Source organism: Lampris incognitus, chromosome 18 (genome assembly GCF_029633865.1).
Source record: "Lampris incognitus isolate fLamInc1 chromosome 18, fLamInc1.hap2, whole genome shotgun sequence".
NCBI lineage: Eukaryota > Metazoa > Chordata > Actinopteri > Lampriformes > Lampridae > Lampris > Lampris incognitus.
In genome coordinates, this window is record NC_079228.1 from 43,306,163 (window position 1) to 43,328,288 (window position 22,126).

The 22,126-nt window shown below is 37.6% G+C and overlaps 1 protein-coding gene across 1 annotated transcript; it reads left to right on the forward strand.

The window, feature by feature from the left end:
* The first annotated feature begins 646 nt into the window (after window positions 1-646).
* LOC130128974 (zinc finger and SCAN domain-containing protein 2-like) lies at window positions 647-21,910 on the forward strand. The gene is made up of 2 exons (XM_056298756.1): window positions 647-882; window positions 20,329-21,910. Exons 1-2 carry the CDS (start codon window positions 693-695, stop codon window positions 21,312-21,314), a joined length of 1,176 nt encoding a protein of 391 aa, XP_056154731.1. The 5' UTR covers window positions 647-692; the 3' UTR covers window positions 21,315-21,910.
* Window positions 21,911-22,126: the final 216 nt, after the last annotated feature.

Genomic DNA, 22,126 nt, shown 5'->3' on the forward strand with positions numbered 1-22,126 from the left:
TTGTGGCACTTGTAAATCTACACGCACAACATTACTGCCACCCTGTGGTTTGTGTTAGTCACTGTTCACAATTATAATTCTTCATAAACACACAAAATGATTCAACATTCACAACATGTAACCTTTTTAACTGTTCTTTAACTATATGAATTACTATGAATTACATGTATCAATAAACTTTTATTATTTTATTTCACCTTTTCCAATAGGTTTTTTCCTTGTTGGATAATCTAGAGGTGAATTACGTTTTTCTGTCTTTATTACAAAAGACACAAGTATCTTTAAGTCTGAGACAACACAAAGGAGACATTTTTTACCAAATTTTATTTAGAAATTACCAGAATAAACCACATCAATCAATCAACACCAATATATACAGACAAATATGCCAGGGGTTATGAGGTAAATACTAACAATATTAAAATATAAATAAAGATATAAAATGAAAGAAAAGAAAACGGAATTTAAAAACAACAAAAATACGTGGAATAAAGAGAGGTTCGGCAGCCACACATTGTAGAGTTTACACACGTCAAGAGTTTTTGAGGTTTTGGGGTTCGTAGTGCTCAATAATTTGCTGACATGCGCCGTTTGTCTTCTCTGATGACGTCACTCTCCTGCGCGTCAGCGGCTGGTCGTTCGGGAGGCGGCGCGCACAACACGTCCATGGTGGAGGTCTTTTTACCGGAACCATGTCCAAAATCGACCTGATGAAAGACTTTGTGGCGCAGAGGCTGTCTGCGGCGGCTGGGGACATTTTCGGGCTTCTTGAAAAAACCCTCCTGGAATATGAGGACGAAGTCAGTCGTGTTAAACAGGAGAACGAACGCCAGCGACAAATGCTGGACGCCATTTTAAAACCCGGGAAGCAGCGGGACGCAGGTTCGTACCTCCGCACCACCACGACCCGCTGTTGTTACCCATGCCCACCTCATATGTTCATTTATTTTCTCTATTTTACCCATGCCCACTTCATATATTCATTTATTTTCTCTATTTTACCCTTACCCACTTCATATATTCATTTATTTTCTCTATTTTACCCTTACCCACTTCATATGTTCATTTATTTTCTCTATTTTACCCTTACCCACTTCATATGTTCATTTATTTTCTCTATTTTACCCTTACCCACTTCATATATTCATTTATTTTCTCTATTTTACCCTTACCCACTTCATATGTTCATTTATTTTCTCTATTTTACCCTTACCCACTTCATATGTTCATTTATTTTCTCTATTTTACCCTTACCCACTTCATATATTCATTTATTTTCTCTATTTTACCCTTACCCACTTCATATGTTCATTTATTTTCTCTATTTTACCCTTACCCACTTCATACGTTCATTTATTTTCTCTATTTTACCCTTACCCACTACATACGTTCATTTATTTTCTCTATTTTACCCATGCCCACCTCATACATTCATTTATTTTCTCTATTTTACCCATACCCACTTCATATGTTCATTTATTTTCTCTATTTTACCCATACCCACTTCATATGTTCATTTATTTTCTCTATTTTACCCTTACCCACTTCATATGTTCATTTATTTTCTCTATTTTACCCTTACCCACTTCATATATTCATTTATTTTCTCTATTTTACCCTTACCCACTTCATACGTTCATTTATTTTCTCTATTTTACCCTTACTCACTTCATATATTCATTTATTTTCTCTATTTTACCCTTACCCACTTCATATATTCATTTATTTTCTCTATTTTACCCTTACCCACTTCATATGTTCATTTATTTTCTCTATTTTACCCATACCCACTTCATATATTCATTTATTTTCTCTATTTTACCCTTACCCACTTCATATGTTGATTTATTTTCTCTATTTTACCCTTACCCACTTCATACGTTCATTTATTTTCTCTATTTTACCCTTACTCACTTCATATATTCATTTATTTTCTCTATTTTACCCTTACCCACTTCATATATTCATTTATTTTCTCTATTTTACCCTTACCCACTTCATATGTTCATTTATTTTCTCTATTTTACCCTTACCCACTTCATATGTTCATTGATTTTCTCTATTTTACCCATGCCCACCTCATATGTTCATTTATTTTCTCTATTTTACCCATGCCCACCTCATATATTCATTTATTTTCTCTATTTTACCCTTACCCACTTCATATGTTCATTTATTTTCTCTATTTTACCCTTACCCACTAAATATGTTCATTTATTTTCTCTATTTTACCCTTACCCACTTCATATATTCATTTATTTTCTCTATTTTACCCTTACCCACTTCATATGTTCATTTATTTTCTCTATTTTACCCTTACCCACTTCATACGTTCATTTATTTTCTCTATTTTACCCTTACCCACTTCATATATTCATTTATTTTCTCTATTTTACCCTTACCCACTTCATACGTTCATTTATTTTCTCTATTTTACCCATGCCCACCTCATACGTTCATTTATTTTCTCTATTTTACCCATGCCCACCTCATATATTCATTTATTTTCTCTATTTTACCCATGCCCACTTCATATGTTCATTTATTTTCTCTATTTTACCCTTACCCACTTCATATGTTCATTTATTTTCTCTATTTTACCCATGCCCACTTCATACGTTCATTTATTTTCTCTATTTTACCCTTACTCACTTCATATATTCATTTATTTTCTCTATTTTACCCTTACCCACTTCATATGTTCATTTATTTTCTCTATTTTACCCTTACCCACTTCATATGTTCATTGATTTTCTCTATTTTACCCATGCCCACCTCATATGTTCATTTATTTTCTCTATTTTACCCATGCCCACCTCATATATTCATTTATTTTCTCTATTTTACCCTTACCCACTTCATATGTTCATTTATTTTCTCTATTTTACCCTTACCCACTAAATATGTTCATTTATTTTCTCTATTTTACCCTTACCCACTTCATATATTCATTTATTTTCTCTATTTTACCCTTACCCACTTCATATGTTCATTTATTTTCTCTATTTTACCCTTACCCACTTCATACGTTCATTTATTTTCTCTATTTTACCCTTACCCACTTCATACATTCATTTATTTTCTCTATTTTACCCATGCCCACCTCATACGTTCATTTATTTTCTCTATTTTACCCATGCCCACCTCATACATTCATTTATTTTCTCTATTTTACCCATGCCCACTTCATATGTTCATTTATTTTCTCTATTTTACCCTTACCCACTTCATATGTTCATTTATTTTCTCTATTTTACCCATGCCCACTTCATACGTTCATTTATTTTCTCTATTTTACCCTTACTCACTTCATATATTCATTTATTTTCTCTATTTTACCATTACCCACTTCATATATTCATTTATTTTCTCTATTTTACCCTTACCCACTTCATATGTTCATTTATTTTCTCTATTTTACCCTTACCCACTTCATATGTTCATTGATTTTCTCTATTTTACCCATGCCCACCTCATATGTTCATTTATTTTCTCTATTTTACCCATGCCCACCTCATATATTCATTTATTTTCTCTATTTTACCCTTACCCACTTCATATGTTCATTTATTTTCTCTATTTTACCCTTACCCACTAAATATGTTCATTTATTTTCTCTATTTTACCCTTACCCACTTCATATATTCATTTATTTTCTCTATTTTACCCTTACCCACTTCATATGTTCATTTATTTTCTCTATTTTACCCTTACCCACTTCATACGTTCATTTATTTTCTCTATTTTACCCTTACCCACTTCATACGTTCATTTATTTTCTCTATTTTACCCATGCCCACCTCATATGTTCATTTATTTTCTCTATTTTACCCATGCCCACCTCATATATTCATTTATTTTCTCTATTTTACCCATGCCCACTTCATATGTTCATTTATTTTCTCTATTTTACCCTTACCCACTTCATATGTTCATTTATTTTCTCTATTTTACCCATGCCCACTTCATATGTTCATTTATTTTCTCTATTTTACCCATGCCCACCTCATATGTTCATTTATTTTCTCTATTTTACCCTTACCCACTTCATATGTTCATTTATTTTCTCTATTTTACCCTTACCCACTTCATATGTTCATTTATTTTCTCTATTTTACCCTTACCCACTTCATACGTTCATTTATTTTCTCTATTTTACCCATGCCCACTTCATATGTTCATTTATTTTCTCTATTTTACCCTTACCCACTTCATATGTTCATTTATTTTCTCTATTTTACCCTTACCCACTTCATATATTCATTTATTTTCTCTATTTTACCCTTACCCACTTCATATGTTCATTTATTTTCTCTATTTTACCCATGCCCACTTCATATATTCATTTATTTTCTCTATTTTACCCTTACCCACTTCATATGTTCATTTATTTTCTCTATTTTACCCTTACCCACTTCATATATTCATTTATTTTCTCTATTTTACCCTTACCCACTTCATACGTTCATTTATTTTCTGTATTTTACCCTTACCCACTTCATATGTTCATTTATTTTCTCTATTTTACCCTTACCCACTTCATATGTTCATTTATTTTCTCTATTTTACCCATGCCCACTTCATATGTTCATTTATTTTCTCTATTTTTCCCATGCCCACCTCATATGTTCATTTATTTTCTCTATTTTACCCATGCCCACCTCATATATTCATTTATTTTCTCTATTTTACCCTTACCCACTTTATATGTTCATTTATTTTCTCTATTTTACCCAAACCCACTTCATACGTTCATTTATTTTCTCCATTTTACCCATGCCCACTTCATATGTTCATTTATTTTCTCTATTTTACCCATACCCACTTCATATGTTCATTTATTTTCTCTATTTTACCCTTACCCACTTCATATATTCATTTATTTTCTCTATTTTACCCTTACCCACTTCATATGTTCATTTATTTTCTCTATTTTACCCTTACCCACTTCATACGTTCATTTATTTTCTCTATTTTACCCATGCCCACCTCATATATTCATTTATTTTCTCTATTTTACCCATACCCACTTCATATGTTCATTTATTTTCTCTATTTTACCCTTACCCACTTCATATATTCATTTATTTTCTCTATTTTACCCTTACCCACTTCATATGTTCATTTATTTTCTCTATTTTACCCTTACCCACTTCATACGTTCATTTATTTTCTCTATTTTACCCTTACTCACTTCATATATTCATTTATTTTCTCTATTTTAACCTTACCCACTTCATGTATTCATTTATTTTCTCTATTTTACCCTTACCCACTTCATATGTTCATTTATTTTCTCTATTTTACCCTTACCCACTTCATATGTTCATTTATTTTCTCTATTTTACCCATGCCCACTTCATATGTTCATTTATTTTCTCTATTTTACCCATGCCCACTTCATACGTTCATTTATTTTCTCTATTTTACCCTTACTCACTTCATATATTCATTTATTTTCTCTATTTTACCCTTACCCACTTCATATATTCATTTATTTTCTCTATTTTACCCTTACCCACTTCATATGTTCATTTATTTTCTCTATTTTACCCTTACCCACTTCATATGTTCATTGATTTTCTCTATTTTACCCATGCCCACCTCATATGTTCATTTATTTTCTCTATTTTACCCATGCCCACCTCATATATTCATTTATTTTCTCTATTTTACCCTTACCCACTTCATATGTTCATTTATTTTCTCTATTTTACCCTTACCCACTAAATATGTTCATTTATTTTCTCTATTTTACCCTTACCCACTTCATATATTCATTTATTTTCTCTATTTTACCCTTACCCACTTCATATGTTCATTTATTTTCTCTATTTTACCCTTACCCACTTCATACGTTCATTTATTTTCTCTATTTTACCCTTACCCACTTCATACATTCATTTATTTTCTCTATTTTACCCATGCCCACCTCATACGTTCATTTATTTTCTCTATTTTACCCATGCCCACCTCATATATTCATTTATTTTCTCTATTTTACCCATGCCCACTTCATATGTTCATTTATTTTCTCTATTTTACCCTTACCCACTTCATATGTTCATTTATTTTCTCTATTTTACCCATGCCCATTTCATACGTTCATTTATTTTCTCTATTTTACCCTTACTCACTTCATATATTCATTTATTTTCTCTATTTTACCCTTACCCACTTCATATATTCATTTATTTTCTCTATTTTACCCTTACCGACTTCATATGTTCATTTATTTTCTCTATTTTACCCTTACCCACTAAATATGTTCATTTATTTTCTCTATTTTACCCTTACCCACTTCATATATTCATTTATTTTCTCTATTTTACCCTTACCCACTTCATATGTTCATTTATTTTCTCTATTTTACCCTTACCCACTTCATACGTTCATTTATTTTCTCTATTTTACCCTTACCCACTTCATACGTTCATTTATTTTCTCTATTTTACCCATGCCCACCTCATATGTTCATTTATTTTCTCTATTTTACCCATGCCCACCTCATATATTCATTTATTTTCTCTATTTTACCCATGCCCACTTCATATGTTCATTTATTTTCTCTATTTTACCCTTACCCACTTCATATGTTCATTTATTTTCTCTATTTTACCCATGCCCACTTCATATGTTCATTTATTTTCTCTATTTTACCCATGCCCACCTCATATGTTCATTTATTTTCTCTATTTTACCCTTACCCACTTCATATGTTCATTTATTTTCTCTATTTTACCCTTACCCACTTCATATGTTCATTTTTTTTCTCTATTTTACCCTTACCCACTTCATACGTTCATTTATTTTCTCTATTTTACCCATGCCCACTTCATATGTTCATTTATTTTCTCTATTTTACCCTTACCCACTTCATATGTTCATTTATTTTCTCTATTTTACCCTTACCCACTTCATATATTCATTTATTTTCTCTATTTTACCCTTACCCACTTCATATGTTCATTTATTTTCTCTATTTTACCCATGCCCACTTCATATATTCATTTATTTTCTCTATTTTACCCTTACCCACTTCATATGTTCATTTATTTTCTCTATTTTACCCTTACCCACTTCATACGTTCATTTATTTTCTCTATTTTACCCATGCCCACCTCATATATTCATTTATTTTCTCTATTTTACCCTTACCCACTTCATATGTTCATTTATTTTCTCTATTTTACCCTTACCCACTTCATACGTTCATTTATTTTCTGTATTTTACCCTTACCCACTTCATATGTTCATTTATTTTCTCTATTTTACCCTTACCCACTTCATATGTTCATTTATTTTCTCTATTTTACCCATGCCCACTTCATATGTTCATTTATTTTCTCTATTTTTCCCATGCCCACCTCATATGTTCATTTATTTTCTCTATTTTACCCATGCCCACCTCATATATTCATTTATTTTCTCTATTTTACCCTTACCCACTTTATATGTTCATTTATTTTCTCTATTTTACCCAAACCCACTTCATACGTTCATTTATTTTCTCCATTTTACCCATGCCCACTTCATATGTTCATTTATTTTCTCTATTTTACCCTTACCCACTTCATATGTTCATTTATTTTCTCTATTTTACCCATACCCACTTCATATGTTCATTTATTTTCTCTATTTTACCCTTACCCACTTCATATATTCATTTATTTTCTCTATTTTACCCTTACCCACTTCATATGTTCATTTATTTTCTCTATTTTACCCTTACCCACTTCATACGTTCATTTATTTTCTCTATTTTACCCATGCCCACCTCATATATTCATTTATTTTCTCTATTTTACCCATACCCACTTCATATGTTCATTTATTTTCTCTATTTTACCCTTACCCACTTCATATATTCATTTATTTTCTCTATTTTACCCTTACCCACTTCATATGTTCATTTATTTTCTCTATTTTACCCTTACCCACTTCATACGTTCATTTATTTTCTCTATTTTACCCTTACTCACTTCATATATTCATTTATTTTCTCTATTTTAACCTTACCCACTTCATGTATTCATTTATTTTCTCTATTTTACCCTTACCCACTTCATATGTTCATTTATTTTCTCTATTTTACCCTTACCCACTTCATATGTTCATTTATTTTCTCTATTTTACCCATGCCCACTTCATATGTTCATTTATTTTCTCTATTTTACCCATGCCCACTTCATACGTTCATTTATTTTCTCTATTTTACCCTTACTCACTTCATATATTCATTTATTTTCTCTATTTTACCCTTACCCACTTCATATATTCATTTATTTTCTCTATTTTACCCTTACCCACTTCATATGTTCATTTATTTTCTCTATTTTACCCTTACCCACTTCATATGTTCATTGATTTTCTCTATTTTACCCATGCCCACCTCATATGTTCATTTATTTTCTCTATTTTACCCATGCCCACCTCATATATTCATTTATTTTCTCTATTTTACCCTTACCCACTTCATATGTTCATTTATTTTCTCTATTTTACCCTTACCCACTAAATATGTTCATTTATTTTCTCTATTTTACCCTTACCCACTTCATATATTCATTTATTTTCTCTATTTTACCCTTACCCACTTCATATGTTCATTTATTTTCTCTATTTTACCCTTACCCACTTCATACGTTCATTTATTTTCTCTATTTTACCCTTACCCACTTCATACATTCATTTATTTTCTCTATTTTACCCATGCCCACCTCATACGTTCATTTATTTTCTCTATTTTACCCATGCCCACCTCATATATTCATTTATTTTCTCTATTTTACCCATGCCCACTTCATATGTTCATTTATTTTCTCTATTTTACCCTTACCCACTTCATATGTTCATTTATTTTCTCTATTTTACCCATGCCCATTTCATACGTTCATTTATTTTCTCTATTTTACCCTTACTGACTTCATATATTCATTTATTTTCTCTATTTTACCCTTACCCACTTCATATATTCATTTATTTTCTCTATTTTACCCTTACCGACTTCATATGTTCATTTATTTTCTCTATTTTACCCTTACCCACTTCATATGTTCATTGATTTTCTCTATTTTACCCATGCCCACCTCATATGTTCATTTATTTTCTCTATTTTACCCATGCCCACCTCATATATTCATTTATTTTCTCTATTTTACCCTTACCCACTTCATATGTTCATTTATTTTCTCTATTTTACCCTTACCCACTAAATATGTTCATTTATTTTCTCTATTTTACCCTTACCCACTTCATATGTTCATTTATTTTCTCTATTTTACCCTTACCCACTTCATACGTTCATTTATTTTCTCTATTTTACCCTTACCCACTTCATACGTTCATTTATTTTCTCTATTTTACCCATGCCCACCTCATATGTTCATTTATTTTCTCTATTTTACCCATGCCCACCTCATATATTCATTTATTTTCTCTATTTTACCCATGCCCACTTCATATGTTCATTTATTTTCTCTATTTTACCCTTACCCACTTCATATGTTCATTTATTTTCTCTATTTTACCCATGCCCACTTCATATGTTCATTTATTTTCTCTATTTTACCCATGCCCACCTCATATGTTCATTTATTTTCTCTATTTTACCCTTACCCACTTCATATGTTCATTTATTTTCTCTATTTTACCCTTACCCACTTCATATGTTCATTTATTTTCTCTATTTTACCCTTACCCACTTCATACGTTCATTTATTTTCTCTATTTTACCCATGCCCACTTCATATGTTCATTTATTTTCTCTATTTTACCCTTACCCACTTCATATGTTCATTTATTTTCTCTATTTTACCCTTACCCACTTCATACGTTCATTTATTTTCTCTATTTTACCCTTACCCACTTCATATGTTCATTTATTTTCTCTATTTTACCCATGCCCACTTCATATATTCATTTATTTTCTCTATTTTACCCTTACCCACTTCATACGTTCATTTATTTTCTCTATTTTACCCTTACCCACTTCATACGTTCATTTATTTTCTCTATTTTACCCATGCCCACCTCATATATTCATTTATTTTCTCTATTTTACCCTTACCCACTTCATATGTTCATTTATTTTCTCTATTTTACCCTTACCAACTTCATACGTTCATTTATTTTCTGTATTTTACCCTTACTCACTTCATACATTCATTTATTTTCTCTATTTTACCCTTACCCACTTCATATATTAATTTATTTTCTCTATTTTACCCTTACCCACTTCATATGTTCATTTATTTTCTCTATTTTACCCTTACCCACTTCATATGTTCATTTATTTTCTCTATTTTACCCATGCCCACTTCATATGTTCATTTATTTTCTCTATTTTACCCATGCCCACCTCATATGTTCATTTATTTTCTCTATTTTACCCATGCCCACCTCATATATTCATTTATTTTCTCTATTTTACCCTTACCCACTTTATATGTTCATTTATTTTCTCTATTTTACCCAAACCCACTTCATACGTTCATTTATTTTCTCCATTTTACCCATGCCCACTTCATATGTTCATTTATTTTCTCTATTTTACCCTTACCCACTTCATATGTTCATTTATTTTCTCTATTTTACCCATACCCACTTCATATGTTCATTTATTTTCTCTATTTTACCCTTACCCACTTCATATATTCATTTATTTTCTCTATTTTACCCTTACCCACTTCATATGTTCATTTATTTTCTCTATTTTACCCTTACCCACTTCATACGTTCATTTATTTTCTCTATTTTACCCATGCCCACCTCATATATTCATTTATTTTCTCTATTTTACCCATACCCACTTCATATGTTCATTTATTTTCTCTATTTTACCCTTACCCACTTCATATGTTCATTTATTTTCTCTATTTTACCCTTACCCACTTCATACGTTCATTTATTTTCTCTATTTTACCCTTACTCACTTCATATATTCATTTATTTTCTCTATTTTACCCTTACCCACTTCATGTATTCATTTATTTTCTCTATTTTACCCTTACCCACTTCATATGTTCATTTATTTTCTCTATTTTACCCTTACCCACTTCATATGTTCATTTATTTTCTCTATTTTACCCATGCCCACTTCATATGTTCATTTATTTTCTCTATTTTACCCATGCCCACCTCATATGTTCATTTATTTTCTCTATTTTACCCATGCCCACCTCATATATTCATTTATTTTCTCTATTTTACCCTTACCCACTTCATATGTTCATTTATTTTCTCTATTTTACCCAAACCCACTTCATACGTTCATTTATTTTCTCTATTTTACCCATGCCCACTTCATATGTTCATTTATTTTCTCTATTTTACCCTTACCCACTTCATATGTTCATTTATTTTCTCTATTTTACCCATACCCACTTCATATGTTCATTTATTTTCTCTATTTTACCCTTACCCACTTCATATATTCATTTATTTTCTCTATTTTACCCTTACCCACTTCATACGTTCATTTATTTTCTCTATTTTACCCATGCCCACCTCATATATTCATTTATTTTCTCTATTTTACCCATACCCACTTCATATGTTCATTTATTTTCTCTATTTTACCCTTACCCACTTCATATATTCATTTATTTTCTCTATTTTACCCTTACCCACTTCATATGTTCATTTATTTTCTCTATTTTACCCTTACCCACTTCATACGTTCATTTATTTTCTCTATTTTACCCTTACTCACTTCATATATTCATTTATTTTCTCTATTTTACCCTTACCCACTTCATATATTCATTTATTTTCTCTGTTTTACCCTTACCCACTTCATATATTCATTTATTTTCTCTATTTTACCCTTACCCACTTCATATGTTCATTTATTTTCTCTATTTTACCCATACCCACTTTATACATTCATTTATTTTCTCTATTTTACCCTTACCCACTTCATATATTCATTTATTTTCTCTATTTTACCCTTACCCACTTTATATGTTCATTTATTTTCTCTATTTTACCCATACCCACTTCATATGTTCATTTATTTTCTCTATTTTACCCTTACCCACTTCATATATTCATTTATTTTCTCTATTTTACCCTTACCCACTTCATATGTTCATTTATTTTCTCTATTTTACCCATACCCACTTTATATATTCCTGTATTTTCTCTATTTTACCCATACCCACTTTATATGTTCCTGTATTTTCTCTATTTTACCCATACCCACTTTATATATTCATTTATTTTCTCTATTTTACCCATACCCACTTTATATATTCATTTATTTTCTCTATTTTACCCATACCCACTTTATATGTTCATTTATTTTCTCTATTTTACCCAAACCCACTTTATACATTCATTTATTTTCTCTATTTTAACCATACCCACTTTATATGTTAATTTATTTTCTCTATTTTACCCTTGCCCACCTCATATATTCATTTATTTTCTCTATTTTACCCTTACCCACTTTATATGTTCATTTATTTTCTCTATTTTACCCAAACCCACTTTATACATTCATTTATTTTCTCTATTTTAACCATACCCACTTTATATATTCATTTATTTTCTCTATTTTACCCATACCCACTTTATATATTCATTTATTTTCTCTATTTTACCCTTACCCACTTTTTATGTTCATTTATTTTCTCTATTTTACCCAAACCCACTTTATATATTCATTTATTTTCTCTATTTTACCCATACCCACTTTATATGTTCATTTATTTTCTCTATTTTACCCATACCCACTTTATATGTTCATTTATTTTCTCTATTTTACCCATACCCACTTTATATGTTCATTTATTTTCTCTATTTTACCCATACCCACTTTATATATTCATTTATTTTCTCTATTTTACCCATAACCACTTTATACATTCATTTATTTTCTCTATTTTACCCTTACCCACTTCATATATTCATTTATTTTCTCTATTTTACCCATACCCACTTTATGTGTTCATTTATTTTCTCTATTTTACCCAAACCCACTTTATATGTTCATTTATTTTCTCTATTTTACCCATGCCCACTTCATATATTCATTTATTTTCTCTATTTTACCCATACCCACTTTTTATGTTCATTTATTTTCTCTATTTTACCCATACCCACTTTATATATTCATTTATTTTCTCTATTTTACCCATACCCACTTTATATGTTCCTGTATTTTCTCTATTTTACCCATACCCACTTTTTATGTTCATTTATTTTCTCTATTTTACCCAAACCCACTTTATATATTAATCTATTTTCTCTATTTTACCCATACCCACTTTATATGTTCCTGTATTTTCTCTATTTTACCCATACCCACTTTATATATTCATTTATTTTCTCTTTTTTACCCAAACCCACTTTATATATTCATTTATTTTCTCTATTTTACCCAAACCCACTTTATATGTTCCTGTATTTTCTCTATTTTACCCATACCCACTTTATATGTTCCTGTATTTTCTCTATTTTACCCATACTCACTTTATATGTTCCTGTATTTTCTCTATTTTACCCATACCCACTTTATATGTTCATTTATTTTCTCTACTCTACCCATACCCACTTTATATATTCATTTATTTTCTCTATTTTACCCATGCCCACTTTATATGTTCATTTATTTTCTCTACTTTACTAATACCCACTTTATATATTCATTTATTTTCTCTATTTTACCCATACCCACTTTATACGTTCATTTATTTTCTCTATTTTACCCATACCCACTTTATATATTAATTTATTTTCTCTATTTTACACACCCACTTGATATGTTAATTTATTTTCTCTATTTTACCCAAACCCACTTTATATATTAATTTATTTTCTCTTTTACCCATAACCACTTTATATGTTCATATATTTTCTCTATTTTACCCATCCTGACTTTATATAGTCATTGTCTATATTTTACTCATACCCACTTTATATATTCATTTATTTTCTCTATTTTAACTATCCTGACTTTATATAGTCATTTATTGCCTATATTCTACCTATGCCCTTTATATATTCATTTATTTTCGATATTTTACTCATACCAACTTTATATAGTCATTTATTTTCTTTCTTGCTAGTTAGTGAAAGCTTGGTGCTTGTTAGATGCCAAGCCGCAGTTAAACCCTACTGCGCTTTTTGTTAATGATTAAGATGCCTTCATGTTTAATATATTATATTATAGATTATAGAAGGAAATATTAAGATCTCAGATGATTCTTAACCGTCATCATATATTAATAAGAGAATGATGTCAGTTTACAGTTAAACAAACCCCTTTGCTTTTCCCTTCATCATCACTTGTGGAATAATTCAACCTTTAGAAATATTTAAGTTTTATTTTTATCTTTTTGCCCCAAGTTTTGTTGCTGCATCGTGACTAACCGTCCACACTGGAGGTCTGAGACCATCTGGGCCGCAGAGCCACTGCATGATACATGCCATCATATATATATATATATATATATATGTGTGTGTGTGTGTGTGTGTGTGTGTGTGTGTGTGTGTGTGTGTATGTATGTATATATTGTGGCAGGATGAGGAAAAACACAGGAGACGAAGGCGAGTTTGATGTTTATTCCTCAGCTCCAAAAAAACCAACTACAGCAGGAACAACCCTGCACCAGAGAGCCCGGGAACGTAAACCACGCCCCCAGCTCACAGTCCTGCTGGGTGAGAGGCATAGCCCCTAGTGTCCGCCACACAGCCCCCTCCCCCCGAACACCCAGAAGGGACTCCTGGAAAGAAAATCAGTGTCTCACTGGAGGCTTAAGCAGCCTGCCATAACGGCTGCGCCGTCCCTCTGCCGAAACAGTAGGTGAAACACAGTCCAAAGCCGGCTGAGAAGCAGAACGCTGAACCTGTGAAGACACTGCCGGGGTCCTGGAAGGAGGACGACCCCGACGGGGAACCTGGGCCGGAAACACAAATTCGCCTGCCACCCTGTGCGCCGGTTTAAGCCTATCAAGCGTGACACGCTCCCTACGTCCACCCATATCCAGCACAAAACCCTTAGGACCCGTCTCAAGAACCCGAAATGGGTCATCGTATGGGGGTTGGAGGGGCGAGCGGTGAGCATCATGCCGTACAAAAACAAAACGAGCCGACATGAGCTCCGCAGGCACGAACGACCGCGGAAAACAGTGGTGAGCGGGGCCTGGAACCCGAGTGCTGTCGGACAAAAAAGGATAAACGGCCGGACGGGGTCGAGGAGCGGAACTCCCAGGCAAACATTCCCCAGGGACGCGGAGCGGCTGACCGAGCACCAGCTCAGCGGGTGACGCGTCGAGGTCCTCCTTAGGAGCCGAACGCAACCCGAGCATAACCCAAGGTAAACGATCCACCCAGTTACCATCCGAGAGCACAGCGCTGCCTTGAGCGACCGGTGAAAACGTTCACACAACCCGTTAGCCTGCGGGTGATACGCGGTAGTGCGGTGTACCTGCACACCCAAGGATCGCGCAAGTGCCGACCAGAGCTCTGACACGAACTGGGGGCCCCTGTCTGAGGTGATATCTGACGGAGTGCCGAAAAGGGCGACCCAGGAGGAAAGAAAAGCGCGTGCAACATCCGAGGATGTTGTGGAGGATAGAGGGACAGCCTCTGGCCACCTGGTGGTCCGATCTACCATTGTGAGCAGGTGCGTAAAACCCTGTGAAGAAGGTAGAGGGCCCACCAGGTCCACATGCACGTGGTCGAAACGTCTGGCCGGGATCGGAAACGGTTCGAGGGGCGACTTAGTGTGCTGGTGGACCTTAGTGCGCTCGCACGCCACACATGCAGCCGCCCACCCCTTGACGTCCTTGCGGAGGCCAGGCCAGACGAACTTGGAACCGACCAACTTCACCGACGCCCGAACTCCAGGGTGCGAGAGGGAGTGAATCGATTCGAAAACTCGACGGCGCCAGGCCACTGGAACAACGGGGCGGGGACGGCCGGTGGAGACATCGCAGAGGAGGGCAGGACCGCCTTCCTGCATCACAGCGTCCTCTAGCCTGAGGCCGGTACGCGTTGACCTAAGGGCAAGGACGTCCGGGTCACTGGGCTGGTCGGCAGCCATAGCGGAGAAATCCACACCGAGGTGCACAGGACACACAAGCACACGCGACAGACAATCAGCAACAGGGTTGGACTTCCCGGCCACATGCTGAATGTCCTTTGTGAACTCGGAGATTGCCGCTAGGTGGCGCTGCTGACGAGCAGACCACGGCTCAGTCACCTTGGACGTGGCGAAAGTCAGCGGTTTATGATCCACATAAGCCGTGAATGAGCGACCCTCCAGCAGGAAGCGGAAATGCCGGGTTGCAAGGTGCAGTGCCAGCAACTCCCGGTCAAAAACGCTGTACTTGCGCTCGCTATCTCGCAGTTTGCGGCTAAAAAATGCGAGTGGCTGCCACGCATTCGCCACGCGCTGTTCAACCACAGCCCCCACGGCTATGTCAGACGCGTCGGTTGTTAAAGCTATGGACGCTGTGGGTGTGGGATGGGCGAGGAGGGCAGCGTTAGCCAGGGCGCACTTAGCTCCGTCAAACGCCTGGACCCGTTTGGGAGTCCAGTCGACAGGGTCGTTAGCCTTCTTAAGCCGCAGGGCTTCGTAAAGTGGCTGAAGGAGGTGGGCAGCGCGAGGGAGGAAACGGTTATAGAAATTCACCATTCCCAAGAATTCCTGCAATGCCTTAACCGAGACTGGGCGGGGAAATTCCGCCACCGCTTGCACCTAAGAAGGCAACGGGACCGCGCCTTGCGGCGAAATGCGGTGACCCAAGAAGTCAATCACCGGCAGTCCAAACTGACACTTGGCCGGGTTGACTATCAGGCCGTGTTCGTCCAGACGACGGAAAACCTGTTTCAGGTGCGCCAGGTGCTCTTCAGCTGACGGACTGGCCACTAATATGTCGTCGAGATAAACGAACACGAAATCAAGGTCACGCAACACCGAGTCCACCAGCCTCTGAAAGGTTTGCGCTGCCCCCTTTAAGCCAAAAGGCATGCGCACGAACTCAAAAAGCCCAAACGGGGTGATCACTGCGGTCTTGGGCACGTCCTCTGCGCGCACGGGAACCTGATGATAGCCGCGCATCAGGTCCACCTTAGAGAAAATAGTGGTATTTGCCAGGCGTATAGAAAAGTCCTGTATGTGTGGGATGGGATAGTGGTCATTGGCGGTGACGTTGTTCAGGTGGCGAAAGTCGCCGCAAGGCCGCCACGACCCATCCGCCTTGGGCACCATGTGAAGCGGCGAGGCCCATAGGCTGTTGGAACGCCTCACTATACCCAGACGCTCCATGATGGCGAACTCCTCCTTAGCTGGAGCCCATTTTACCGCGTCGAGGCGCCGCGCGCGCGCCAAAACTGGCAGTCCCAGAGCGGGAATGAAATGTTGTACCCAGTGTTTAGTAACCGCAGTGGAAAAGGCAGGCGTAGTCACCGATGGAGAATCCGCCAGCAAGCGCTGAAAAACATCCCCTAATGCTAAAAAGTTAGCGTGTGTTAACGGCCCGGCTCCCCCTGTCTCGCACGGAACAGTGGCGAAAGACACAGCATCAATTAAACAACATCAACCAGCAGACCATTAGCACACACAACATCCGCGCCGATAATAGGAACAGTAATGGCGGCCACTACAAAGTCCCACTCAAAATGGCGCCCGTGGAAGCAAACAGTCACCAACCTTGTGCCAAACGTCGCAATGGACGAACCGTTAGCTGCACTTAACTGTGGGCCGCCGCCTTCGGCTGACATGTCTGTCTTAGCAGGAGGGAGTAGGCTCTTTTGCGAGCCTGAGTCCACCAGAAACCGTCGTCCTGACATCGTGTCCTTAATGAAGAGCAGTTCACTACGTCCACCATCGCCCACAGCTGCTACTGAGCGCTGCCCTGGAGTTTCCCGCCGCCTCAAACGTGCACGGAGGGACGCAGCGCCTCGCCTTGCCGCCGAACCGCTGGTGGAAGAAACAGGCCTCTCCCGCGTCGTCTCCGGGCAGTCACTCCAGCCACCACTGCCGGGTCCGCGTCCTCCGACGTCGGCTGCAGAGGCTCCGATGCCACACTCCGCACAGAGAACCGTCTGGTAGCCAGCAGGACCCGATCGGCCTCCTCAGCCAAACCTCGGCAGTCACCAGCGGCCAGACACGGGGAGTTAGCCAAAGCCGCGCGCACAGGAGACGGGAGCTGGCGCAGGAAAACGTGCGGGAAAAGGAACCCACCTTCGTCTGAGCCTAGCAGCGACAGCATATTGTCCATGAGATCCACAGCCATCCCGTCGCCCAAACCGGACAGGGAAAGGATCCTATCTGCCCTCTCTGCGGTAGATAGGCTGTACCTCCGGAGCAGAAGATGTTTGAGGGCGACGTATTTATCGTGTTGCGGGGGGGGGGGGCAACAGCTGCATGGCCCGGCGTGTGGACTGCTGGTCCAGCGCAGCGACGACCAAATAGTATCTGGAGTCGTCCGCGGAGATTCCACGCAGGTGGAACAGCGCCTCGACATGTTGGAACCACGAGGCCGGGTCGCTCTGCCAGAACTCTGGGAGCTTCACAGCCGCGGCGAGAACGGCCGGCTGTGAGAGTTGGGGCGGCGTGGCCGAAGTGGATTCACACTCCTCTTCTGCTCCAAACATGTTCAATTCGGGGTCACCAATGTGGCAGGAATGAGGAAAAACACAGGAGACCAAGGCGAGTTTGATGTTTATTCCTCAGCTCCAAAAAACCGAACTACAACAGGAACAACCCTGCAACAGAGAGCCCGGGAACGTAAACCACGTGCATTACACGTGAACGTTGACCATGCCGCGCGTGTTTGTGTGTATCAGAGAGAGCTTAAAGTGATGTCTCGGGTCGGGCTCGGACTGACAAATTCTAGACTGTCAGGTTGGGGCCGGGCTAGGGCTGGAGTTTTTGGCCCGTGCAGGGCTCTAGTCCACAGGTTTCCATTAGTTACATTCTAGTTATTATGGGATGTCCTTCTGGTTGCTATGTACACAAAACCATGCAGCAATGCTTAGCTACCACCTGGTAGTCACCTAGCAACTGCAAGGAATCACATAGAAACCACTTAGCAACCATCATTCCAACCCTTTCAGCAAAGCCACATATTTTCTCAAGAAATTTGGCTTTTAATTGTTATTGTATTGGTGGAGCTCAAGTTGTTTTTAATAGCAGAGGGGATTTGCTGGATAAATTTGAGGAAATTTGTACATTTTGTCTATTTTAACTTGGTTGGGATATATACAAGTAGCTTTAACAATGGATTAATATGATCAAGTTAAATATGCTCACATATAAAGTAGGGATGCACGATATTGGATTATTGCCGATATTTTCAAACTCATTTCGGCCTACTGCTGATGCCAATACCGATTTATACATCTTTCTTTTTTCCACTGAAGAGAACACCAACTCTCTCCTGTACTAGAATTAACCTCTTACTCTTATTGTGATAGCCTACTTGTTGTAGGTGCCAACACTTAGATAAAACACGTCCCTTGATTCTACCCTAAATGTATCCTTTTACAAATGCAGACATTCAGTCATGGCTATCCAACTAAACTCTTAACTAGTCTGCGACCGAACAGCGCCACTCTGCCATTACAACCCACATTGTGGTCAGAGGGGAGATTACACCCGGACGGGCGCTGCACTAATCTGAGTGAATGGCTGTTTATCAAGAGCAGTGAATTCAGAGGGTTTGTTGTTAAGGGCTTTCACCTTTGGGTGGTCGCCACTATATTTTTTAGCTTTGTCAAATAACTGAAGTAGAGGCTGCTGACAGGTTTTCGCTGGTGCTGTTTTTTTCTTGCCAACTTTTCAGAAACTTCGTGGTGTTCAGGATGACGGCTTTTGTGGTTTTACCCCTCCTCACACCACTGGTGCTTTACAACCATTTCAAATAGCATTTTTTTTATCTGTTTCAGATACTTTGAAATATTTCCATACAGCTTACATTTTGAAGCTTGCTGCTGGCGCTCACAATAAACATTTAGCGTCGTCACATGCGCAAAGTTAACGCGTCACTTATTGGTCAGGTAATTATTAATTTCTTAAGTTTTTATCGGCTGATACCGATGTTGTGCCGATATCATTGTGCATCCTTGGTATAAAGCCTTCCATCTGTAGTCACACTCACACTGCTTGAAATAAACACTCATATTTTGGATGTTTTCCATCAGAGAATGTGTCATGATCATAAAGTGTAATCTATTATATTATAATACTGTATCATGATACGTACAGTCTTATTGTAGAAGTAGTCTGGGTTCCAACATAGTGAACCTGTCCTTTAACACATAGTATTGATTTCGTTAAATGATGCTATTTCTATATTTCATTCTTTCCTCTAGACCTCCTCTCAGTTCCTGAAGAGGAGGTTTCCTCTGTGAAGCAGGAGTGGAGTCCCAGTCTGGTCCAGGAGGAGTCAGAATCCCCACATATTAAAGAAGAAGAGGAGGAACTCTGGATCAGTCAGGAGGAAGAGCAGCTTCAGGGAGTGGAGGAGGAGGCTGATATCATCAAGTTTCCATTCACTTCTGTCCCTGTGAAGAGTGAAAATGATGAAGAGGAAGCTCAGTCCTCACATCTTCATCAAAGCCAAACTGAGGAGGAAGCCAGCAGCTCAACTGAACAGATGAAAGCAGAAGCTGATGGAGAAGACTGTGGACTGTCAGAACCAGCCAGGAACTTGGATCCAGCTGCTGATGTACAACCAGCGAGTGATGGACAGTTCCTCTCTTCACACTGCTGTGAAACCATGGTGGAGATTGGTGAGGATGAGGGAATGGAGACCAGAGAACTTCAGTCAGGTTTAAAAACACTGACAAATAAGAATCTTGTTAGTGGTAAGAGTTTTACAGTGGAGAAACCCTCAAGTAATGCTCAAAGAGCTCATCATTTGGGGAATATGCAGGCCCACATTAAAAAGGTCAGCGGAGAGAAAGCATTCAGTTGTTCAGTTTGTGCTAAAAGCTTTAGTGACAGGGGAACAGTGAAGAGACACATGAGACTCCATACAGGAGAGAAGCCATTTTGTTGTTCAGTTTGTGGTACAAGGTTCAGTGAGAGCGGAGCGTTGGCCAGACACATGAGAGGTCATACCGGGGAGAAACCTTTCAGCTGCTCGGTCTGTCACAAAAGCTTTAGTCGAAAGGAGAGATTAGTTCCACACATGAGGAGTCATACAGGGGAGAAGCCGTTTAGCTGCCCCGTCTGTGGTAAATGCTTTACTGTCAAGGATTCCCTGAAGACACACATGAAGGTTCACACAGGAGAAGCTGTAAAGCTGCAGTGGATGTTGGAAACAGCTCAGTCATCTGTCACAACAGTAAAATAACTCAGGGGAGAGTTACACCTGCCCAAACAACTTGGAGTTCAACCACTTTGTGTTGTTCAAGGGTCCGTGTCGCTTTTGAGGGCAAGTGGGGCCAGATGTTAACGTGATGTCATTTTTATTCTTAAACTTTTTTTTAAAGTAAACAAAACCTCATGGTTTAGAATCTGGGAGACATCTCATTGTCTCATAGTAAAAAGCCCCTGAGTGAGGACTCTCACTAGGATTGCAGCCAGTAGACATGGCTGCATGGCTAACCTTGAGCCAGCCTAGTGAGTCTTGTCCTAGCATAGCATAGCGTAGTACATGTTATTTACCCCAGCGACCGTTCAGCATCAACTGTTACTGTAACACGTCAGATTCACAACACGATACAGTATGCCTCTGTGAGATACAGAATATTAAGTCACCTTGCCTTACCGTCCGTTTGTCCTCTGACCAGGCCAGGTCCTCTAATGTTCATGTACATATGATGCCAGGACTTGTGGGCGAGCCAGTCTGTTTTTATATTATTTACTGAATCTTTGCATAGTAACACTCATCTTTTTGTATATACTCACTTTTGTTGTGACACATTGTTTATGTTCATGATAACACAAGTAAAAGTGTAACTGTTGTCATGACTTTGTTTGACTCATTACTCACAGCACCTGTAAGGGCATGGTAAAAACATCAGCGCTGTATAAAGACAAGTTTCGTGTCATCTGATGACTTGAGGGAGGAATGTGGTGTGCCACAAGGGCACTTTTCTAGACATGTCTTATTTTGACATGGTTAAAGAACTCAGACTACCAACTCAAGAACTAAACTAAGAA